The sequence below is a fragment of the Botrytis cinerea genome, chromosome 6 (assembly GCF_000143535.2).
Source record: "Botrytis cinerea B05.10 chromosome 6, complete sequence".
In the NCBI taxonomy this organism is placed as follows: domain Eukaryota; kingdom Fungi; phylum Ascomycota; class Leotiomycetes; order Helotiales; family Sclerotiniaceae; genus Botrytis; species Botrytis cinerea.
In genome coordinates, this window is record NC_037315.1 from 922,013 (window position 1) to 943,238 (window position 21,226).

At 42.8% G+C, this 21,226-nt stretch overlaps 8 protein-coding genes across 9 annotated transcripts; 5 read left to right on the forward strand and 3 right to left on the reverse strand.

Annotated features, from left to right (window-relative positions):
- The first annotated feature begins 1,390 nt into the window (after positions 1–1,390).
- On the forward strand, positions 1,391–5,280 carry BCIN_06g02700 (hypothetical protein). The gene is made up of 13 exons (XM_024693409.1): positions 1,391–2,280; positions 2,343–2,395; positions 2,448–2,982; positions 3,032–3,252; positions 3,305–3,447; positions 3,501–3,870; positions 3,929–4,001; positions 4,059–4,117; positions 4,164–4,173; positions 4,238–4,444; positions 4,516–4,618; positions 4,671–4,762; positions 4,819–5,280. Exons 1-13 carry the CDS (start codon positions 1,464–1,466, stop codon positions 5,124–5,126), a joined length of 2,991 nt encoding a protein of 996 aa, XP_024549195.1. The 5' UTR covers positions 1,391–1,463; the 3' UTR covers positions 5,127–5,280.
- An 840-nt stretch (positions 5,281–6,120) lies between these two features.
- BCIN_06g02710 (hypothetical protein) lies at positions 6,121–7,122 on the forward strand. Its single transcript, XM_001560433.2, has 3 exons — positions 6,121–6,202; positions 6,266–6,754; positions 6,818–7,122. The coding sequence occupies exons 1-3, from the start codon at positions 6,172–6,174 to the stop codon at positions 6,955–6,957; spliced, it is 660 nt and encodes a 219-aa protein (XP_001560483.2). The 5' UTR covers positions 6,121–6,171; the 3' UTR covers positions 6,958–7,122.
- Positions 7,123–7,622: 500 nt separating this feature from the next.
- Positions 7,623–8,636, reverse strand: BCIN_06g02720 (hypothetical protein). Its single transcript, XM_001545162.2, has 2 exons — positions 8,413–8,636; positions 7,623–8,350 (listed from the first exon to the last, which is right to left on the reverse strand). The coding sequence occupies exons 1-2, from the start codon at positions 8,480–8,482 to the stop codon at positions 7,875–7,877; spliced, it is 546 nt and encodes a 181-aa protein (XP_001545212.1). The 5' UTR covers positions 8,483–8,636; the 3' UTR covers positions 7,623–7,874.
- Positions 8,637–8,758: 122 nt separating this feature from the next.
- On the forward strand, positions 8,759–10,343 carry BCIN_06g02730 (hypothetical protein). Its single transcript, XM_024693410.1, has 3 exons — positions 8,759–8,898; positions 8,969–9,154; positions 9,269–10,343. The coding sequence occupies exons 1-3, from the start codon at positions 8,833–8,835 to the stop codon at positions 9,917–9,919; spliced, it is 903 nt and encodes a 300-aa protein (XP_024549196.1). The 5' UTR covers positions 8,759–8,832; the 3' UTR covers positions 9,920–10,343.
- Positions 10,344–11,951: 1,608 nt separating this feature from the next.
- Positions 11,952–12,920, reverse strand: BCIN_06g02740 (hypothetical protein). Its single transcript, XM_024693411.1, has 3 exons — positions 12,541–12,920; positions 12,169–12,410; positions 11,952–12,112 (listed from the first exon to the last, which is right to left on the reverse strand). Exons 1-3 carry the CDS (start codon positions 12,826–12,828, stop codon positions 12,076–12,078), a joined length of 567 nt encoding a protein of 188 aa, XP_024549197.1. The 5' UTR covers positions 12,829–12,920; the 3' UTR covers positions 11,952–12,075.
- Positions 12,921–13,129: 209 nt separating this feature from the next.
- On the forward strand, positions 13,130–15,294 carry BCIN_06g02750 (hypothetical protein). Its single transcript, XM_001560436.2, has 3 exons — positions 13,130–13,930; positions 14,067–14,230; positions 14,277–15,294. The coding sequence occupies exons 1-3, from the start codon at positions 13,412–13,414 to the stop codon at positions 14,977–14,979; spliced, it is 1,386 nt and encodes a 461-aa protein (XP_001560486.1). The 5' UTR covers positions 13,130–13,411; the 3' UTR covers positions 14,980–15,294.
- A 2,202-nt stretch (positions 15,295–17,496) lies between these two features.
- On the reverse strand, positions 17,497–19,753 carry BCIN_06g02760 (hypothetical protein). Of its 2 annotated transcripts, XM_024693412.1 has the most exons (3): positions 18,721–19,753; positions 18,370–18,654; positions 17,497–18,300 (listed from the first exon to the last, which is right to left on the reverse strand). In XM_024693412.1, exons 1-3 carry the CDS (start codon positions 18,911–18,913, stop codon positions 17,816–17,818), a joined length of 963 nt encoding a protein of 320 aa, XP_024549198.1. In that variant the 5' UTR covers positions 18,914–19,753; the 3' UTR covers positions 17,497–17,815. The 2 variants fall into 2 exon arrangements, with proteins under 2 accessions (XP_024549198.1, XP_001560488.1); XM_001560438.2 differs by having other exon boundaries at positions 18,370–19,753.
- A 13-nt stretch (positions 19,754–19,766) lies between these two features.
- On the forward strand, positions 19,767–20,984 carry BCIN_06g02770 (hypothetical protein). Its single transcript, XM_024693413.1, has 5 exons — positions 19,767–19,860; positions 19,939–20,097; positions 20,193–20,222; positions 20,350–20,400; positions 20,485–20,984. Exons 2-5 carry the CDS (start codon positions 20,061–20,063, stop codon positions 20,550–20,552), a joined length of 186 nt encoding a protein of 61 aa, XP_024549199.1. The 5' UTR covers positions 19,767–19,860; positions 19,939–20,060; the 3' UTR covers positions 20,553–20,984.
- Positions 20,985–21,226: the final 242 nt, after the last annotated feature.

Consider the following 21,226-nt stretch of genomic DNA (forward strand, 5'->3'; position numbering starts at 1 on the left):
CTCTTCATTGTTATTTGATTTACTAAAGTCTCTAGATATTCCGTTTACACTTGTCAGTCTGGAAAAGAGTCGGTCTGGTCGGAGTCTTCTTGTTAGGAGGAATGTAAGTGAACTTGTGAGAGAAGATAGTGATGAAGAAGAAGATCTAATAGTTCATAGTGCAATAGCGGCATCAATTGTGAGACTCGCCGTAATAATGGCCATCACCTCAAGAGGATTTGACTACACCGAGGATGAAGATTGTATGGCTGGTTATATTCTATTGTCGTAAGAATCAAACTGACTGTGAGAATAGTGACTGTTGGAACTGCACTTTATTGGGGTATGATTGAAACTGGATTGGCACTAGTTGCTGCTTGCCTCCCAACAGTCAGTTCTGGGATCACAAAGCCCTTTGGGAGGCTGATTTCAACGACTCGAAGTCTTTTCTCTCTCCAGTCACGTTCCACAAAGACGGGATCTTCCGCAAAAGGGATTCAAAGTGCGAATCAATACTATGAAATGGATCAGACATCAATTGCAGCTTCAAAGCTTTCAACGGGTGCGCAGTCCAGGGAAGGAGAAGCAAATTTCAGGACCGAAGAACATTTTACGGGAGATATAGAAGCTGCAAGATTGAGGCCATAGTTATTTGCGAAAAGATTCTAAATGCTTGGACACTACTTAGTGCAGAATTTTTGGCGATTTTCTCTACATTGGCTAAATTCGCTCAGTATATAAGAGCTGGGAACAAAAGATTGTTGGAAAACTGTTGCTCTTGATGCAATATGTTCTCTGTTGAAATATGTGGTGATTACTCAGCCGTTCAGACCTGCGTTTGTATTTAGAAGATTTGAAACACTTGGTCAATTCTCTAAAGATTGGCTTCAATTTTAATGTTTTATACACCACTAACAATAGTGATCAAAACCAAATTGAAGGAAGACATCAAGAAAATTAACTTTTACAAAGCTGCATGCAAACACGGGTAGTCGTGTTTAGCTTATGCCCAAGACCGCTAAAGATTGAGCTACAGAGAAAACTTCCGGGTTAGAGCAAAATGTTTAAACGAATCTTCTGCATTCCTTTTTTTCATGCTCTGTTCGTAGATCAAAGATCAATTGAAAGGAATTTAGTAGTTTTGGGGACTCCACGCGTAGTGAAGGCTCATGTGGCTTCATCTTGGAGTATTAGAGCACCAGGGCAAATAATTTCTCAACGATTCGAGTAGCTCCAAGTACCAACAGTTTGTTCTAATTATAGAGCTGGGTATTATAGCATTCAATGGTGGCCTGCCTTGTTTGTGAGAGGGGTAAGCGAGTATTCATTGGCTAGGGTGCTTCAAAGCTGCATTATTGAAACTGATGCAGAACGAGGCGCATGGAATGCATCTTCAACATCTTTTAACCAAGTGAGGCAGCTGCTCCCATCTGATCTTCTTTTTCTTTTTCCTCGCATTATTATCGTGATGGTTAAAGGCAACAATGACATCTTCTAATTCACCGAATCATCTCTCTCTACGTAAAATTTTACCGCTTCCGAGTAAATCACGAAACAGAAAGACTTCAAGAAGCAGACAAAGTTCGGACCCCAGATCTTCCTCTAGTGGTGAGGCAGACGAACATGCTGCAACACCAGAGAGTTCAAAAGATGAGTCCTCAACTGTAGACCATCGGATTGAAAGAAGCCACAGCCCAAAATCACAAGTTGGCCCTGTATCTGTCACAACTCTAGTCGTATCAAGAGTTCGTACAGAGAGCGCCGTAACTCCCGAAACTTTGGAGAGAGAACAAAGCCAAGACACATCAACTCGAAACGGAGATTTAAAGAATTTTGTGACGCCAGACCATGAATTGCCTCAACCCCTACATACACTAGAGACGGAAGAAAAAATTACAACTAGCGATGGCTCAGAAAATCTCCCTGAAGTCGTGGAAGACTCTCACCATCCATTTTCCTCTGATGGTATTGAAGTGCGGGGTAGTACCAGCCCGCAAATCAGTCACTCCCGAAGATCGTCCGAAGCCTCATCTGCTAATAGCGAATCGTCAAACGAAGACGTAAAATACGCGGTTGAAGACGAAAAGGCACCACTCGAACCCTATTTTACCGAAGAATTCCAATCCCTTCTTGGAAGGAGCTACGATATTGCACTTCAAGTGGCCAATGAACTGGGAAAATTAGAGAATGTCTTTGGAGAAGATATTGATTTTCGAAGACTATTAAACGACTCAAAAGGACTGAGCGCACGCGATATATCGAGTACGAGAACCATTGCTATATTAGGCGCATCAGGAGAAGGTAAGCTTAAAAATCTCTTCTGATTCTGAAGTATGATGGATCAAGCGCTGACTTCGTTACAGGAAAGAGTAGTCTAATAAACTCGCTTCTACATGTGACAGAACTGGCGAGAACCGTGAGTTCACTTCAGACTACTTATTTTGAGTAGGTATTGATCAATTTCTCAGAGCGATGAGGGTTCTGCTTGTACTTCCGTTGTCACAGAGTACAGGCAAAGGAAAAGTAGTACCCTCGAACCGTTTTCGGTCGAGGTAGAGTATCTTTCTAAACCAGAGCGTCAAGAGATGGTAGAAGAGTTGTTGTGGAGTTATCGACAGTTGTTTCTTCCAGATTCAGATAATGAAGGTAATAAGCTTGATTCTGATGAACAGCAACGTATCGAAAGAGAATCTGCAGTAGCATGGTCGGCTCTTGAGGCAGTGTTTAGCCAACAAGAAGAGTTCAGTATCGATTTCATGAACGATAAGTCGAAAGGCGCATTTGAGAGGATCAAGAACCAACTGTTAAAATGGATGCAAAAAATAGAGTTTCCTGCAGATGATGAGTCTGGTTTATGGACAGCTTGTGCGCATGATTCTGATGAATGTCAAGAACTGACCAGTGTCTTCATGGCGGATAAGCTTTGGCCATTCACCAAGATAATTCGCGTCTATCTTGATGCTGAAGTGCTGAAAACAGGCGTTGTTCTCGCAGATCTGCCAGGTATAACCAGTGTTACTGTTTGCTACCACTGGCTGATGTGTCGTTATAGGTTTACAAGATACCAATTTGGCGCGTGTTCGAGCAACACAGAAATACTTGCAGAGTTGTGACCATGTGTTCATCGCAACCAGAATTTCGAGAGCAATTACCGATGCAACTCTAAAGTCAGCATTATATAGTGAGCTTAAACGCCATGTTCCGCTTGCGTGGGAGGAATCGGGAGGCACCAATATCAATTTCAAATTGGCCGTTATATGCACAAGATCAGAGGTATGTATTTACCTGGAGCTGGAAAAGACTCATTGTGGCTTATTCTCTATAGGATATCAACCCAAAAACGGCAAAGAGGACTTTTGTTGGCAATGGAAAAGAGATATCTCTGATCGAAATGAAATCAATTGAAAAAGATATCGATAACGCGAAGCGTATGGGTGACAAAGACCTAAAAGCCTACCTTGAACGCAAGTAAGGCTTGCTCTTCCCCTTTGAAGATGGTATTGATCACTAATAATCCATAGAAAGTTGTGGCTTTTTATCGAAGCTCGAAACCGGCATGTTACCAAGGGACTCCAAGCCGCGTATCGACAAAAGACCATCAACGGCCATCTAGATGTTTTTTGTATATCAAACACAACATATGAGGACTATGTAGAGGAAGGAGACAATGAAATGATCCAAAAGAGTGGCATTCCAGAACTCCGTCGCTTTTGTCGAAAGATAACTGCTAGTGCACAACTTATGCAGGCACTGCATTTCATGCGGTCAACCGTACCAAGCTTATTGAATTCAATTACGCTTTGGTTAGATTCAGTTCAAATAAATGCTCAAGTACAGGATGATGGTACGAAGACGGTGGTCTTGGACTGCTATGAGCGTTCCAGAAATGAGGTAAGTGATAAAATAGTGTAGGAAATCTTGTATGTGCCATTTCTCTAATTATCAATAGGCCATTGCATCGATCAGGAAATACAATAGGGAATTCCGAAATGCCTTACAGAATGACATACTTCGCTTCTTTAGTGGGTTACTTTTCGCCTGCTAATTTAATTGCTGTACTAAAAAGAATCCAAACAAAGATAGGGAAACTGTACATTGGGAAGCTACTGCGACAAAGAGGGCGGAAGTATGGTCTGAAGTAAGTGAATCAGATGCTCTTTCGGAAAAATTCTGACGAAGAATAGTGGCATCATCGTATGATCTCTTAGATTTTGAACACTCACCCGAAAAGACGACTAACGTGTTTTGGGTTCGATAGAATCATACAACGCGTGGTGTAGAAACAACGGAGAGCACACCACTGCTACACGGAGTTATAGAAATTGGAACGCAGAAATTGTCGAAAGGATGAGAGTGGAGCTGAAAATGAAATGGGACCTTCTTGAAGAAAAGATTCCAATAAATATGGAGAGCCTCTTACAAGAACTCAAAGATCAACTTCAGAATTTGGAGACCCAAATTGAAGGTAGGATATATCAACAGAATTATAATTTGAGTTACCACGAACGCCACATAAAACTGACAGCGTTGAAATAGGGCAAGGTAGATCAACCCCGATGCAGTATGGAATCGACTTTCGCATACAAGACCTAGAATACAATTTGGGTCTCATACAACAGGAATTTGAGAGAGGATTAAGGTATTGCATTGTTCCCATACGTCTTTATCGGCTTTCTTAACTTTTAGTACAGAAAAATTCGACAGCACGTTGAAGAACCAAATGCTTCGTCCTTTGTTGTTGAGGAAATGGTTTCAGCTTATCGTGAAGCCGGCAGTCAAGGGGGTAAGCCTTCTCGCTTGCTCAGACAACCAACCCCTACCGTAATAACTCAAAATTAGGTAGAGGCATGAAAGCACGACAAATATCAATTATTTCGAATCAAGTCAATGGCGGCACAATGTTCCCTAATATATCTGCTAAACTGCGTCAAGAAGCAGTCACCTTGATCGAATACGAATTCAACAAACTCAAACTGGAATTGGATGAAACTTATGATTTGATACACAAAGACATTGATATGTCAATTGCTAAGAGGCCGCAACCCCAAAACTCTGCTGCTACGAGCAAAGGCAAAGAGTTGGTAGTAAGACTTGCAAAAAGGCTTAATATCCTAAAATCGAAGTACGATGAAATTCTGCGCGTTTAGGAGAGCAAAGTGGGAGCTGAGGGAGGTATCACATGCTTTATTGATGATAGTTTGTGATAGAATTGCAATAATTTATGTAGCCCTGTTGTTGGGCCCAAATTGACGAAATCTAAGTTATGTAATTTATCTCTATCATTATGTTACTATTCGCACAATCTTTCTAGTTGCCTTAGACTGAGCGATACCATCGCTTTTCATTTTCCTCACCTCTTTAAAATTATTCAGCAATGCTGTGGCAACATAATCTTAGCAGTGAAGCTGAACCTCACAAAGCCACAAGGCTCAACACACATTGTGTGAGCTTATGAAACGATTCATGGATTTTGGCGGAAGCTTTATTTCTATAAAGATATCCAGCAAGAAGCCCAAGATTCATTTCCACTGTATTCATGATGTTTGAAATCTCATCAGAACTTGGTAGAACTTCAAAACTCTTGTATCCAAAAGCTGTTGTTGAAAACGAAATTATGCACGGCCATTCGCGTAGATTCAGGGGTAGAATCTAGTTGTACTCAAGCAGTTTTTCTAGAGACGAGAATATCCCGAATGAAATCAGTTTCGACAAATGCTCGCCGTAGAGATAAACAAAAACCAAAAATACTGGTCTTGAAGTGGCTCCATATCCAGACTATAAACCATCATGATCCAATCTAGTGATGGTATTCCAGATTTAGGCCTAACTTTTGCCGTACCTTGTGGAACCAGAGAGTGTTTCTGGCAGCTTTATGATATGCGAGGCCAATCACTCTCGCAGTAGTGCTGACTTGATACAATGCAGCAAATACGCTTAAAAGATTCTATATAATTCTTAGCTGTATCGAAATCATATATATACATCTCATAGAATAGAACTTTCCTAACGTTACAAGAACACAAGCAAGAGTTCCTTCATATTAAGATTTCATCTCGTGAAGAACACTCCCTGAGCCATATTTTCAAAGTTTCCCACAGAATAACCAACATATAAGTCCAAGTAAGTCTCCAAACATCATACGGCAGAAGACTGTTGGTTTACATCACGACTTTGAACTAACCCGATGGTAGAATGAAACAAGCAGCTCCAATCCGAGACCTTGGTTAGTGCTCTAAAATCACAAAATTCGGTAAAAAGAGAAAGTCAGCTAAACATGGAACTACAGGAAATCAACTACTGATCGAAACGATCGCACTCGGAACTACAAATTTCTCAATAAACGCGAGAGATGAGAGACACATAACTCTCGACGAATCAGACAGCCTTCGAACAGATCGACCAGGACTTGAGCGATATCAACTAAATCAAAATGCAGCCATCGGAGGTCACTCGTATGACTTCGCCGAGCTGTATGTTGAGCATCGCGAGTGGCAAGAACAAGTGAAGAAAATCAACCAACAACTGAATGAGTGCATTTTGCATGCTACAAATCTGCGCGATGATCCAAAGCTTATGAACGAGACATATGCTTTGATAAAGCTAGTCGAATCTCTTATATGCGACCGAGATGAGCGAGGGATAAAATTCGAAATTGCTTTACATGCTAGAGAGTTGGCAGATGCGGAAGATGCTGAATTACGGAGAGAAGAGAATGATACTCCGGTTATTTCAGAGGAAGAGGAGCCAAGAACAAAGATAACCACCGCAGATATGAGTATATGAGCCCCTCATAACCCACATCTAAACTTTTCAACGATAGCTAACGTGTTTTTGACAGTTGAGTGGTTTGAAGCAATCTCTGAACTTTGGGAGGAGGATGTACGGACGGTTGCGAGTATCCATGCCGCATATCGTGCTGTTCGAAATGGAGAATTCAATAACATTCGAGAAGCGTTGGAGGATGCAGTTAGTTTTTAATATTGGCTCTGATCATGGTCGTGGTGTCTTCAGACTCTAAACCAGACAACAATCAAGAGGCTAGACAGGTCTGTAGATTGAACGTTGTTCTCAAAACACTTGTTGGCACCTTGTCCTTCTCTCCAAAGCCCAAGCACGAAGAAAGGTCATCATAATCGTTATTTAGGAGGAAAATGGGGAAATAACGCCTTGGGATCCAACTCATCATCCCATATCATTCAGAGGTGGAATCTATCTCAAATTAGTAAATAGTATAAAATATGACGAATCAAGTAAAGTTTTTGCTCTCGTTTGTACATGGTCCCAATTGCCCTTACATTAGCGTGATTAAGGGATTTCTATTCTTCTATTGGAACTTCCTAAGATTAACTGAAAGCAACCATGCAGAACTTCAGACGTAAGTCGTCGTTCAAACCATGCACGCTAGTGCTGGCTTCATTCTATTCGTGCATCTTGAGCTGTGTGATTTCTGTTCTCCTCAAAACGAGTAATGAGGCAAGATCACGATTGGCTACTACAACCCATTGAGAAGAAGACTTGCTGTTAGAAAGCCCCGGATCAGCAAGCGAGGAGCATAAGCCAAACAAGAACTGGAAAAAAGTCGGAGTAGGATGATCCACCCCTTTCTGCTAAAAACACAACTTAAACTCGAATCTCTGCAAGTTTAGGAACAGGGCCCCTCGAGTGCACAATTTTACGTTCATTCGTACATTACAATCCAAGCTTTAGTCATGTACATTTCGTTTTGGTATCTAGCACCAGTCCATTCCAAGTATTCCATATCGTTGCGCCTTTTTGCAATGTACCATGACTCCATACTTAAACTCCAAACCCAAATAATCCAACAAACTCGGCTCTGCTGCAAGATTCATTCTCTTGGTCGCGAGATCTGCTTTCAATTAAATTGAATCCGTCAATCAAATGTAGGAAACGGCAACTTCCAGCACACTAACCCTCCTGACCCTGCTCTCACTCTCCTCCATATCGTCATCCTTATTGTCAATTCCCACAATATCGTCAACAGTCGCTACACTCTTCGTCCTAACTACCACTCTTACACCTTCTTGTTGCTGCCACCAATGCGCTAACATTAAGGTTTTCTCAATTGCTTTCCCCGTTCCTTTCATTACTACTTCTTCGCCATTACCACTCCCTGATTTTCTTTCCATCCTACTTGTCTTAATGCCTTCTTCGATTTCTCTCATCAACTCTCTGTCTGTACTAGGCAAAACTGTAGGCCCGGCACGAAATTCTGCGCCATCTAGGTATTTACGGACTCGTTTCACGATGGCAATGAATTGCGATTTGTCAGAGACGTACACGACTTTCTCGGAAGAGGAGCGGGGTGACGCGATTGCGGGGTGCAGAAGGGGTCGCTTTTGGATTCTTTGGTCTGCGCATACGAATTAGCATCAATTAAGAACCAGAGAATCAAGGGAATCAAGAGAATCTTACTCTTTCCTATTCTTGGCAGTTTAGGTTTCTTGTCGTCCTTAGCGGAAAGTGAAGGTAGTGTGCGAGCCATTTTTGTGCCGGCCACGATGCGGCTCTGATTTTGGTTTTGGCTGCGATTGTTTGTTTGCAATTCGTGCTCATTAATGTAAGAAAGTATGAGTAGAGTATGTGGTGTGAGAATTGATGCACAAGGGATCAGAAAGTAGATGTGAGAGTAATGAAGCAGTATAGAGAAGGTCTGTAATTGCGATTTGATACATTAAATTGATACAGCAAAGTTCTGAATTAAGACACTCACCGCCCGGCAGAATCTATCTTACACTAACGTCATAGGCTATAGATAGATGGGCAGATCCACCAAAGTGCAGCAATCTACATCATCCCGAAGAACATTTAATTTCGCATCGACAATATATCGATATGTCTACTTCCGTCTGGCCGTCTTTACCTGTCCATGAGTTGAGGAAAGAAGAGGACGATTCCACGGTATATATCCACTTGCTTCCCCCCACACAATCTCATCTAAACAACAAGCAGAAACTAACTGTCAATCCAGGAACGCGAGCTATCATGGCTTCTAGAATCACTACAGGAAACATTGGCTTCACTAAAGACGGGCTTAGAAGATTGTTATGCCCTTCTCGCGCCTGTTGAGCCGGGGTCTACACTTGTTATGTCGTCACCTCGTTCCGAGTATTTGAAGGGCCATATTACTCGTGTTGGTACTCAGGTCGTTAAAGGAGTTTGTCTTCCCCTTTTCCTTACGTTATTCATATCTTCAACTTCCTTCTTCTGCCCCAAGCCTCAAATTCCGAATTGAAGCTCTTTCAGCGATCGCTAATAGTCATCTCTTCAGACCCTCCACCTGCGCCTCAAATCTCTCCCACCGTCCTCATTTTCACTGTCGCCGACTTTACCCCTTCTCCTCGAACCGCTCACTCAACTCCGCACACTCCTAAATCAAAGTCTTGATTGCGTTGACATAACTCGCTGGACTGGCGATCGTCATTCTGCGCCTTTTATATCCTCCCAGTTGCATCTCCTTCATAGTATCCTCACCGAGGCCAAGCTCGTCCTCAAAGGTCCCTCTCTCCTCGAATCCCCCACACAAACCCCCGCATCTTTGAACTGGGCGCATAACCCTGTTGATCCGAATACTTTCGCCCCATCCTTACCATCCAATGTCTCTCTCGATCTTACTATCTCCGATGGTTCTTTACTGCTTACGATACGAGTTCTTGAACCTGTCGCACAACAAGTCAATTTTGGGAGCAGGATAGCTTTCGCAATAGGAGCTCAGAGAAGATTGGAGCACGATGAGATGGATGAGGTCTTTATGTTCAAAGGGGAAGAGGTTAGGGTTAAGGAAAAGGTCAGGGTTGAGAGTGCGGATCCAAGGTTGATGAGTGTTTTGGCTAAAGTGGCAGCCCTGGAGCATACCGTTGAAGGGGCGAGAGCAGGCTTGAAAATCGTTATGGGAAGTGATGGACTGGAGGCTGAAGACTAGTGGTGTGTTTGGTACTACTTCTAAAGAGTACCAGTAATCAAAATCTGCTTAATATCAGACGATGATTTTTCATGGCATCACTTAATTTAGGCTTGAAATCTTTGAATGTAATGCTTAGGAGGTCTACATGGCACGCCTGCAAGTTGAAACGAAAGCTGTTAAGGATTATCATAGAAGTATTTCCAGCCAGGTAAAGTGCAGCTACATTAGGAGTTAATCTAGGTTCTGCGATGATACCATTTGAATTGTTCTGCGGTTTTGGACTTTATATTTTCATTTCTACCAAGCTTATTAGCGAGCGATTGGAATAGATTTCGATCAGTCAATAATGTCTGGCTCTGCAAATTCTACTCCGGAATATGTATGCATACTTCAGAATGTAATCTTATGTTTCAATTTGCAATAGATATAGATTATCACCTCAATGATATCTCCCGAAATTTTTGGCGGCATTGCAGTTGAAATCTTCTCCAAATTCCAAAGTCAATACATCGAAGTCATTCACGACAGTTTTCCAACCCCTTCCTTTTCAAGCGCCCACCTACTCAAAAATCCACTTTGCAATCCACTCCCTTTTCACGCCCTTGAAGTCGTTCAAAGCCTTGCTTGCCTTCTTGGTCTTTTCTGTTTCTAATACATTACCTTCCTCGCCACCTCCAAGCACATCTTCGTAGAACTCTAACAGTTTGGCTGCGGGATTATTTTCCAAGATCTTATCCAATTCTCCATCCTTCAATACAGTCCCAGCTCCTGCTTTGAGCTCTACATCTTGCCTGAATTCGCGATCCAGATATCGAGTGAAACGACATCAATTGATTTGCTGGAAATAGAACATAGATCCATAACCAGCTCCTCTCGGACATCTTCCCAGCTCTTGGGATTAGGATTCAAAGAATAAAAGACCCGAACTGACCTTACTTCATGTTGGACATTATTGGTCAGAGCCAAGTCTGCGATAATATCTGCAAGTATATCTACCGGTACCCAATCAATTTTTCTAAGGCTCGAGCCTAAATAGCTAGGAATAGAACATAAATGTATACAACTGAGAACGAGGCTTGGAAACCATTCAGTCTTGTTCCACAACCCTTTACATCTTACCGGACCGGCTATTTGACCGACTCTTGCGAGGGAGAATTCATACCCATGAGGTAAAAACTTATCTGATGCGTAAGAGATAAGAAGTTTGGAGATGTATTTACTTTCCGCGTAGCCATTTGGACCTACGATAAATTTATCTGGCTCGATCGATGGGTGGATTATATTCTTGGGTGTACTACCAGGCGAAGTTCTGTATCCCATGACGCAACTAATCGAGGAGATGAAAAACAACCTCCTACCTGCACTCGATACTGCAAGCGTAAGAAGATTGATCAGACCTTCGATGCTCAGACGGAAAGAAGGCAATGATAGATTGAAATTGACAAGCCAGGCATTATGAATGATGCGAGTTGCTCTTATTAAGTTGATATAGTCTTCTGTACGAAGTCCAAGCTGCGGTTTTGAAAGATCCGTAGTGAGGAATGTAACTCAAGAATCGGCAATGTCTGCGGATTGGTCTCGAGAGTCTCTGAGATTTCTACCTAATGATGAGCGGTTCAAACAGTATATATGAGCGACTCCTGGAGTTAAGAGAAGGCTCCCTAGAATATAGGAACCAAGCGTGCCTGTAGAGCCAGTCAAGATGACGATTTCATGATTCGTGTCAACTTTCCTGTGGGAGGTTGGGGAAGGTAGAAGAAGCGAATCGATACGGCTTCGAAACTCTTTGAGCATACTGTCTCTCAATTGACCCGTAATCTGTTGACTGTCTATAGATTTCTCGTCTGTCAAAATCTTCACGGCAGTGCTTGCTAATCGAGCAATTGATGGATTTGTATAGAGCGTACTTGAAGTAATTGATGCAATTCCAAGGCCATGACGAAGCTTTCTTACAACTGTGAGAGCCTGTAGTGAGTCCATTCCCCAAGCGAAAATGTCCTCGTTCATATCTAGACTGGTTATCGGCAATAAAAATAAACTGGAACTCACGTGGAAGGGTGGGAAGGTTAAAGATACTCTTTTTCCCTCATACATTCGATGTTGACTCTCGTAGCCAGCTGGTGGGTCTAGGGCCATCAACGCGATCATTCTTTGAGCAGTTTCATGAGTCCAGATCATAGGCTTTGGAAATCCAGTTGAACCAGAAGATGCCTTTTTTAGTTGTAGAAGCTTTTGATACACAATGATTTTGGGATCACCCAGCTTACACAACGACGAAGGGCTCTTGATTCGCTTTAAAGAAAGTTTTATCAAACGTAAAACATCTTCTCTCATTCTTAAGAATATCTTCAACATTTGGAACCTCAACGACACGAAGATCAGGATTAGCTTCGAGGGTCTCTGTGATCTCAGGGGGACGGGGAGTCGGTGATAGAATAGTTCTACATTTTAGGCGACCGAGCAGGTTTGTTTGAGCTGCGACGCTATTTCTGGGGGAGGTGGGGAATATCTTTTAGATTTTAGCATTGCATGTTCATGATAAAAGAAGTATTTGAATTCGATGAATATAGAGAAGGATATTAGCAATTGGGGGCAGACTGGTGCCTATGTATAGAAAAAAATACAGGAAAATTTCTCACCAAATAGCCAGATTTTACGGCACTCAAGATCAGTGCTGAATATCTCAGATCATTGGGCCCGATATAGGCTAGGACCTCGAAGTCTTTCGCAGGACCCAAGGTTTCGTGCATCCACCACGCAACACAGTCAACAGCGCTGGCAAAATCACCAAACGTGATCTTGCGATAGCCATGATCGTATGTCAAAGTAGAAACCGGATACTCTGCATAAAAAGCCTCTGGATCAACCTCGGCTATATGGTCAATAATATTAGGAACGAGTTCATCTCTCCAATTTCGAGAAGTCATAGTTAGCGAGCCCCTAGTAGTTAACAAGTAGATCCCTTATACTTTAACCGTCTGTAGTCTCTGGAGCGCGACAGTCAAATCGTGATGTGTACAATTATGAAGAAATTCCTTGGCTTCTGTTTCATTTGGCAGTTTATAGAAAGGTGTTCTTCAGATGTACATAAGTAGCTGTCTGCCGGCAATGACGGCATCAGTAATACTGGAGCCAACCAACATGTAGCCAACAAACGATTGGAAATTTATATTACCCACCGTCATTCAGTTTGACAAGCAAAGATATACAACTAACAAGCAATCAATTGACTGGCGCAACAGGACTCATTATGGAGAAGGCAAAGATCTCGAGGACAGTACGTACAGGCAATTGCAAACGAGATGTAGCCTGGTAGCTCATAAAGTGGATGAAACGAAAATCACGTGTGATTCTCTATCCCCAGCCACACCTCACCCTGGATTCCGATTTGGCAGTGATACAGTTATTGATCAAACCATCAAAAACCATCAACAGCGGTAACTTTCCAAGAAGCAATTACAACCCTTACAACCAAATCAAGTTATTGTCACAACCTTCCCATTCATCAAAATGACAATCCGGCCTCCATTCGGCCATCGCATGCGTGACACCCATTTCCAATTCTCTCCCAGCTACACACCTCTAAACCACGGCTCCTTTGGCGCGTACCCACGTCCTATCCAACAAGCTCAAGATGCATTTCAGAAGCAATGTACTGAAAGACCGGATACATTCTACGTCTATGATCTCCCGGAACTTGTTGATAAATCACGAGAAGCCGTTGCGCCTCTTCTAGGTGCTGATCCCAAGGAAGTGGTTCTGATCCCGAATGCAACGACAGGGGTAAACACTGTGCTGAGAAATTTAAAATGGGAAGAAGGAGATATGATCGTTTATTTCAGCACAATATATGATGCGTGTGAGAAGACAATTGAAAGTGTAAGAGAGATGTTAGGAGTAGAAGTAGCGACGTACTGTCAGGTATTGGAGTTTCCGATTAATGAGGAGAGTCAATTAGGAGAGTTCAAGGAATTTGTAGAGTTGGTACAAACGATGGGTACAAAAGTTAAGTTGGCTATATTTGATACGGTAAGGTTGCCTCAGTATTACAAATGGAGTCACTTCAAACTGTCGGTAGTTCTGACATTACCCCTCATGTATTCTTTCAGTGCATCTCATTTCACCTTGACTGCTGATCATGATTATCTTACAATGTTGATAACAGGTCCTGACATTCCCCGGTGTTCGCATGCCTTGGGAGAAGCTAGTACGGATATGTAAAGAACTAGGTGTCTTGAGTTTAATTGATGGTGCTCACGGTATCGGACACATCGATCTCACACACCTTGGTTCAGTCAGTCCCGACTTCTTCGTCAGTAATTGTCACAAGTATGGCATCTTCTTCTAATCAAAGCCGCATTCTAACCTGTGGCAGATGGCTATATACCCCTCGCTCGTGTGCAGTTTTCTATGTACCCCTTCGCAACCAAAATCTCATCCGCACTTCCCTTCCTACATCTCACGGCTACCGCAAAAGCTCCGAGAATGACACTCTGGAAGATATCAATAACTATTTCGTCTCAATGTTTAACTTTGTCGCAACTATTGACTACACACCATATCTATGCATTCCCGCAGCAATATCCTTCCGTAATACCGTTTGCGGCGGCGAAGCATCGATTCGTCAATATTGTTTTGATCTCGCTAAAATCGGCGGTAATCTGTGCGCTTCAACCCTGAATACGCATACTCTTCCCATCTTGTACGGAAGAGAAACAAGTTTTACTAATATCAAGCTACCAATACCCTTTTGGCATGATAGCAGCGACAAGCCTCATGTAACATCCGAGCCGACAGCATTCAAACCCGCTGATGCAGAAAAAATCAAAGTATGGCTCAACAAAACCGCAGTCAAAGAATTTGATACCTATCTGCAAATTGGATGGCATGCGAATGTACTCTGGGTCAGGTTGAGCGCGCAGATATATCTTGAATTGAGAGATTTCGAGTGGGTAGGGGAGAAGTTAAAGGGATTATGTGAGAGAGTTAATGAGGGAGAAGTGGAAGGAACTAAGAGATTAGATTTATCGGAGGTTCCGGAGGCTCAGGAGTTGGGCATCTGTGGTGGCGCTTTGTAGTGATTAGCTTGACGATTGGGCTGTGAATCATTCGCCCGGGTGGATGAAACGATTGGTAGTTGATTCTGCCGATGGAGAAATCATGAACCGCATTTTCTTTTCGCCAAATGTGAGGGGTATGGACGATGAGATATCATCGTGAGAAGATTAAATGTGGCGCTTCGCTTTTATTTCAGCAAGTTTCATGTGACATATGTCGTTAATGAGAGGGATTCAAGGACAGGATTTTTCTATATATTAATAGAGAGACAACTCTACATAGACCGTGATTAACAATTACATTCCTACCTTTTTAGTTAATTGATCGAGATAACAGCCTGCAGATAAGACCATTTTCACCGCTGTTCAGGAAAGTCACACCAGCGATCACTTGAATAGCTTTCCAAAGAGAGTAAACCTTCGGTGATGCGTTTCAGTACTCTTAAACTTCTTAGCTATCTCTTCGAATTAGACCATATGTAATAATCACCGGAACACGATAGGTTTTCCCAGGAACTTTTCTTCTCTGCTCGAACCTTAAGAATTCGTACTGTAGCTTCCGAAGATTATATATATAGAACTCATATTACATCTTCACATTTTCCCCTTGAAAGTTTCACCCACCAAATGTCGACAGATTAACAGGCATAAAGACTTTAACTACATCACCCATCGTCCCTATCTTTCACCCACCGCCCATCAAAATCCCCCACATAAAACACACCACTCCCCATCTCCTCACTCGTACTATTCCGCCACGCAACTCCAAACGGTAGATCTGACGGCATTCCCTCCACAGCCCTATTCCAGGCTACACTCAGACCTCCACAAACCACCATGGCGAAGAAGCCAGGGTGTGTGGTGGTGTAGAGACCGCATGAGGTCGCACAAGTTTCAAGACCCGCAACAAAGACTAGAACGAGCATGCAGCCGAATAAAAGGACGGTGTAGATTTTGTACCAGAGACTTATTGTACATTGGATAATGGTGGTGGTGGAATTATTGGTCAGGAAATAGAATGTATAAATGGGGATTAGACAGAGGAGGAGTAGGGTGAAGAATATGACGACGAGGAATTGGGTAAGTGTGAAGAATAGATTTAGAGGGTAGGATGAAGCTTTATAAGGTAGTAGATAGAGAGCTAGAGCCAGAAGAGCGAGTAGCGGAAGCAGAAAGAAGAACCGTACAGTTATACCACGCCAGCTACGGGGAGGGTAGAGATCGAGCAAGTAGACTGGAAATGGTTCGAGAAGCCCGAAGCTGAGAAGGGTACGGCTTGTTGATGATTTGCGCGGATTTATTGTGCTAGTGAGGCTGTATCGATCACAACTTTCCATATCTGCGTCACTATCGCCATCGATATCCATATCCACGTATGAATAATCATCAGATATCCAGACTGCGGCAGGCAATCTTAATAATCCCCATATATAGCTAGTGGTGAAAAAAAGGTTCCTAGAGAGATTGTATTAGAATAGCTATTCCGTTCAACCCGTTAACCAGTTGCAGAGTAGCTTGCAGCCCTTGCAATGAAGTCGCCGTGGTTTCAGCTGAGGTCTTCGAAACCCAAACCGCATGCGGAGAACTAGGAATGCGAGAACAAAATCGTCCACTTTTCCGCATCATATTTTCGGAGCCATCCCAACCACTCGAAGTTCAAAATTTGCATTACTAGCTGCCATATTCGCAGAGTTACATGCCTTCGACCGTGTTCGTCGATCGATGACTGAGAAGTAACGCCATAGTATCGAAGTAGGATTATAGTGGCCGAGACGCTCGTGCCAACGAGGTCGTGGGTTAGAGAGATAGACGGGCGATGGAACTCCAGCAACGATATGAACGATGAGGGGAGCTAGACAGAGTGTAAACAGATTTATCCATTCTACAAAGAGGATTCCAGATGCTTGGTACGTGAATGGAAGAACACCATTGCATGGAAAGTAACTGCTCATTGTATGATCTTGAGATTGGTAATGAATTGGAATCGACAGAAAATAGAGACTATCATTATCGAAATGAACGTCTGCGAGAAGTTCGTTATTCAAGTTAACATTGATGCAAGGCTCAGATGATTACACTGGGGGAAAAAAAGGTTGCAATTCAATGTCGCACAGCAAAGCTCATGTTTGTCTTGAGCACCCACTATGCCACAATTCTTATCGGGATAGGTAAGCAGCATACTGGAGATAGGTATATAGGTAACCCAGCTATTGATTACAGAACGGAGAAGAAATCAAAAATTCTGGTAACAGGCACTCGTCGTGTACTGAAACTTTCATGAAGTAAGTCGACATCGGCCCTTTACACCCCTTCGTGGAGGCCCAAATGCAAGAAAGTTTGCAGTGAGCCGGTGCTGCGCCTTAATCCACGTTAAGCAAACACCACTGCGTTTATAGAGCTGAATAGAGCTTTTGAAGCTGATGAGATACAATCGATGTATAATGTCGTGTATGTGAATACAGAGTGACAGAGTACATACTGCAATACTTTTGTCATCTCGGTACGAGCCGAGACTGGCGGGAGCGCTAGCGTAACCCTTGTTTGATAAATTTTCCATTCAATCTCACAGCATTACCCAGTAGAATCAAGCTTGACTCCACCTGTTTATTGTGTTAAAATATTTGCATTTAAATTCCTTACAAGCTTCCTTGGGTTTTGTCAATTTCTTAATACATATATTAACCAGCGTGCTGATCTTGTCCCTCAAGTTCAGAGCTTGGTATCGTCCATTCAACTTTCATCGCTTCAATATCGCACTTCAGTAACTAAATTTGCCTTGGTATCCGCAACGCTCACGTTTAATGCATAAGTTCAATTCTCCCGCCGATTCTGATGTCCTATCCATGCAAATATTAGATCAAGCAACTGGACTCCATGGCATTGGAATCAACACTCGGCTCTTCATATTTTGAATCAATGGCACAGTCTTGTGAACCGTATCTCCCCAGCCCTCTATCTCCCAGCTTTGCTCTCTTCTCTTTTTTCTCTCCTCTAAATCCGCGAATTGCCACAAATGATGCACAGTGTTTAATTCTCCGATTTGTACAAACCATGCTCCAACGCCTTCCATGACTTCTCTGCGAGCCTTTAGACCGCGGCGCCAATGAGTCTCCCACTCTAAGAGGTTACCGGGATGCAATGTGTACGAGCGTAATTCAAAGAGACCACCAAGGTCACGGGGTGCAGTGGTTGGCCAGAAGGAGAATTCTTGCATAAGAGAAACGTTCTTCTTTGTAATGAGAGACTTGAGTTTCTTGTCGAATTCCTGGAAGCCAGGCTGTGATGCGATACTGTGAAGGGAGTCATGGTAACCGTGATATCTTTGGTATTCCCAAATGTGAACTACAATCATTTATCTGTCAGCGTCTGTAGGTGGAATAAATTCAAGGGTAAACGAGGATTGGAGCGTACCAAAAGTATCACAATCTCCAACCTCTGTTCTCCAACTTCCAACTAAGTGTACTTTATTCTCTTCCATTCCCGCCATCTTGGGATACCATTCCCCGACCAGTTGGACATACTCATCAACCTTATCTGGCTTGACCTCATGAAACACGATCGAGTGTACATATTTGCCTCTAGCCAAAACCTGACTGAAACTCTGTTCAATCTCCTTTTCCATCTCACGACCTTCAGGAGTGCCATAAATTAAACTACTTAATTTTCCTTTCTTCTCACCATTTTCGTTCGTGTGCTCTACTCCATTTAGTGTATGGTCCGCCGAAGCAGAGTTTTGAGCTTGGGAGGACAGTTTGGACTCACTTGCAGCTTCTTTCTTACGATGTTGTTCTGCGATTCTTTCTCGAAATTCTTTCTGCTTTGCATCGAATGAGGCCACACCTTGAGGGGTGATATTTGACAGGGCTGGTGTACGAGAGAGAGAGGTAGATGTAGTCGTGAAGGCTCTAAGAGGTTGACTCGTGATAGAGCTGCGTGCGATTCGTCGTGTAAACATTCTGAGGTTCTTGATTGATTGTTGGTGTGGTCAATAGATGTAACGATTATTGAAATTGTTGGATTGGTTGAAGGATGAATCCGTTTTCGTAATTGAAAGTTCCACAATCTTGGAGACGTGATGGAAGGAATGTCGCTTGGTTAATTGAAGAATTGAGGTTTTGTTCTCCAATTGTCATCCAATTGTCGTAGAATGGGTTATGTTGTATCTCCGTACTTTCCAGAGCGCGGGTATGATGTCGTTGCCGTGGTTTATTTACCTCTTCTCGTCTCGTCTCGTCTCGTCTCGCTCGTTTTTCGAATGCAAAGCAGAAATGGTATTCAATGTTCTCTTAAAGAATCGTTCTTGATTTCTCCTATCTATTTCGGAGATGCAATCAACAGAAACAAAGGAAGATGGAAGCTGCAAAGTAGGTTTGGCTTAGGTTCAACAAGTTCGGCGCACAAGAAACCATATAATTGGCTAAAATGGAATCCAACAAGAGCAAGCTTGTCTAATACCCCGCACTTTTGGCTGTTTTGTCCGTCTTAAAGTATAAAAACGACTATCAAATGGTGAATAGCTCGAGCGGGAGAGAATCCAAATTGTATGTGCAGAAATAGATTGGTTCAAAGTTTTGTGTGGTTACAATGTTTTGGAGGTGTGATGTGAGAGAAGAGAGGAATTGGTGAATGAACTGAAAGAGGAAAACAGGACAACCAAGCTGCAGCTGGGCAGTGACGAAAGTGAGGAGTAAAGCAAGGATGTGGTGGCTCCATTTCGGATGAGGGTCTGCGGGCGTACGGGCGGCTTAGAGTTTCTTGCGGAGACCAATCAAGATTGAGATTTCGCCTTGTATCCATTTGATTTGTATGGGGGAAGGGAAGTCAAGCTGAAGATACCGACACACGTGAAGGGTCCACGTGAAGACAGGCCAATGATCAAAGACTAAACCGAATGAGGAAACTGTAAGCTTTGAGCCTCATATTTCAGGCATTTGGCTTCTCGGGAAAACGTGATATGCCACTAACCCAAATACATTCTAGCCTTACTTTGTTGCGGCCATTCCCATAGTCGACCTCACTACCCATTATCGACATCACCACCGTCTAACCTCCAATCAGTCCTCCGGTACATTTTCAATCGTATCCCACAGCACAAAATCACAATGTCTTGGTTAGGAAAGAAGTTCCCTGCGCCTGTCGGTATGTGAAGCCATTCAATCGCAAGCTGTGAAAAGCTTTCGTTCCGCACTTTTCCGATCTCCAAGTAATGTTTACTGACAAAACTGTGTTTCTAGCAAAGCCAATGGCTCCTTTCTTCGTTGCCGGTATGTTACTTTGAGAGCCAATCATCCCGGGTATATCACGAAATGCGAAGGTCGAAAGCATCTGAAACTGGGGAGGAACGGCAAGGCTAGAGCGTGAACTATGGGCTAATATTACTTGGGGAACTAGGTGCCGTCATCATGTACGGAATCAACTCTGCTGCTATCGCAATGTCCAACAGTACGTCTATTCCATTGCGTGTCTGCGAACATGGACCGTAAAAATATGCTTGTGAAGAGATGCTGACAAGAATGGCTATCATAGGCGAGGAGTTCAAGAACGACCCTAGAAACCCAAACGCAAAGACCCCAAAGCCAGCCGAGAAACACTAAATGGGAGAAACGTATGATGGGGGGCATGATGACTGGGAACTTCCATAGATCGAACCTATGATAGATCGGTTGAACGGGGCATTCGTTCCCGTGATGGATGATGTGTAAATTAGGAGACAATGAAATCATCTGGTGTCCTATAAAGGAAGATGTTACACTGTGATCTATCATCCAAGTTTGAGGATACTAATGATATCTTGAGTTTGACCTGAAAATTAGTCGTTTCGAGCAAAACTTCATGGCATGAGGGTGGGGGGACTGAGGGGCATTGAATGAATAGCCTCGAGCGGGGATATTGCATGCCTAATAAGTTCTATTGTATCTTCTCCTTCTCACCATGGTACGAGTATAAGGGTGTAGTATGAAACATTTGTCTTTGAAGTTGTATTTTCAAAGATGTGAATTGCTTTGAATTTAAATTGATTAGTGGCAATCAATGATTCCCGTGTTGTTTTCATATTAGGAAGGTAGTCTTGCAATATCAAGTCCAGTGAATTGATGAAGCATGTCTTATTTGTCTATGCTGCCCTTGTCGATTTCCTGATATACTTTAATCATTCATCTGTCTCCATCACGTAGCATGAATATACAATTTGCAGGTGTTAAGAACCTAGGCCTTTACGTTCAAGAATATCGAAAACCTACCTAATAGTCATGCATTCTCTCTCTCTGTA

What these genes read in the sequence shown, in the direction of transcription:
- BCIN_06g02710 (XM_001560433.2), top strand. Translation starts at nt 6,172, where the DNA reads ATGAAACAAGCAGCTCCAATCCGAGACCTTG. An exon ending in AGCTCCAATCCGAGACCTTG is followed by an intron (nt 6,203 to 6,265) that starts GTTAGTGCTCTA and finishes ATGGAACTACAG; the next exon opens with GAAATCAACTACTGATCGAA. An exon ending in GATAACCACCGCAGATATGA is followed by an intron (nt 6,755 to 6,817) that starts GTATATGAGCCC and finishes TGTTTTTGACAG; the next exon opens with TTGAGTGGTTTGAAGCAATC.
- BCIN_06g02750 (XM_001560436.2), top strand. Translation starts at nt 13,412, where the DNA reads ATGACAATCCGGCCTCCATTCGGCCATCGCATGCGTGACACCCATTTC. An exon ending in AGTTGGCTATATTTGATACG is followed by an intron (nt 13,931 to 14,066) that starts GTAAGGTTGCCT and finishes TGTTGATAACAG; the next exon opens with GTCCTGACATTCCCCGGTGT. An exon ending in TTCGTCAGTAATTGTCACAA is followed by an intron (nt 14,231 to 14,276) that starts GTATGGCATCTT and finishes AACCTGTGGCAG; the next exon opens with ATGGCTATATACCCCTCGCT.
- BCIN_06g02760 (XM_001560438.2), bottom strand. Translation starts at nt 18,913, where the DNA reads ATGTTTACACGACGAATCGCACGCAGCTCTATCACGAGTCAACCTCTT. An exon ending in TGGAGATTGTGATACTTTTG is followed by an intron (nt 18,301 to 18,369) that starts GTACGCTCCAAT and finishes AAATGATTGTAG; the next exon opens with TTCACATTTGGGAATACCAA.
- BCIN_06g02700 (XM_024693409.1), top strand. Translation starts at nt 1,464, where the DNA reads ATGACATCTTCTAATTCACCGAATCATCTCTCTCTACGTAAAATTTTA. An exon ending in TGTTCTCGCAGATCTGCCAG is followed by an intron (nt 2,983 to 3,031) that starts GTATAACCAGTG and finishes GTGTCGTTATAG; the next exon opens with GTTTACAAGATACCAATTTG. An exon ending in GAATTTGAGAGAGGATTAAG is followed by an intron (nt 4,619 to 4,670) that starts GTATTGCATTGT and finishes CTTTTAGTACAG; the next exon opens with AAAAATTCGACAGCACGTTG.
- BCIN_06g02720 (XM_001545162.2), bottom strand. Translation starts at nt 8,482, where the DNA reads ATGGCTCGCACACTACCTTCACTTTCCGCTAAGGACGACAAGAAACCT. An exon ending in ACTGCCAAGAATAGGAAAGA is followed by an intron (nt 8,351 to 8,412) that starts GTAAGATTCTCT and finishes TCGTATGCGCAG; the next exon opens with ACCAAAGAATCCAAAAGCGA.
- BCIN_06g02770 (XM_024693413.1), top strand. Translation starts at nt 20,061, where the DNA reads ATGTCTTGGTTAGGAAAGAAGTTCCCTGCGCCTGTCG. An exon ending in GGCTCCTTTCTTCGTTGCCG is followed by an intron (nt 20,223 to 20,349) that starts GTATGTTACTTT and finishes TTGGGGAACTAG; the next exon opens with GTGCCGTCATCATGTACGGA. An exon ending in TGCTATCGCAATGTCCAACA is followed by an intron (nt 20,401 to 20,484) that starts GTACGTCTATTC and finishes TGGCTATCATAG; the next exon opens with GCGAGGAGTTCAAGAACGAC.
- BCIN_06g02740 (XM_024693411.1), bottom strand. Translation starts at nt 12,828, where the DNA reads ATGACTTCTCGAAATTGGAGAGATGAACTCGTTCCTAATATTATTGAC. An exon ending in CCGTAAAATCTGGCTATTTG is followed by an intron (nt 12,411 to 12,540) that starts GTGAGAAATTTT and finishes AAAATCTAAAAG; the next exon opens with ATATTCCCCACCTCCCCCAG. An exon ending in CAAGAGCCCTTCGTCGTTGT is followed by an intron (nt 12,113 to 12,168) that starts GTAAGCTGGGTG and finishes CAACTAAAAAAG; the next exon opens with GCATCTTCTGGTTCAACTGG.
- BCIN_06g02730 (XM_024693410.1), top strand. Translation starts at nt 8,833, where the DNA reads ATGTCTACTTCCGTCTGGCCGTCTTTACCTGTCCATGAGTTGAGGAAA. An exon ending in AAGAAGAGGACGATTCCACG is followed by an intron (nt 8,899 to 8,968) that starts GTATATATCCAC and finishes CTGTCAATCCAG; the next exon opens with GAACGCGAGCTATCATGGCT. An exon ending in GTACTCAGGTCGTTAAAGGA is followed by an intron (nt 9,155 to 9,268) that starts GTTTGTCTTCCC and finishes TCATCTCTTCAG; the next exon opens with ACCCTCCACCTGCGCCTCAA.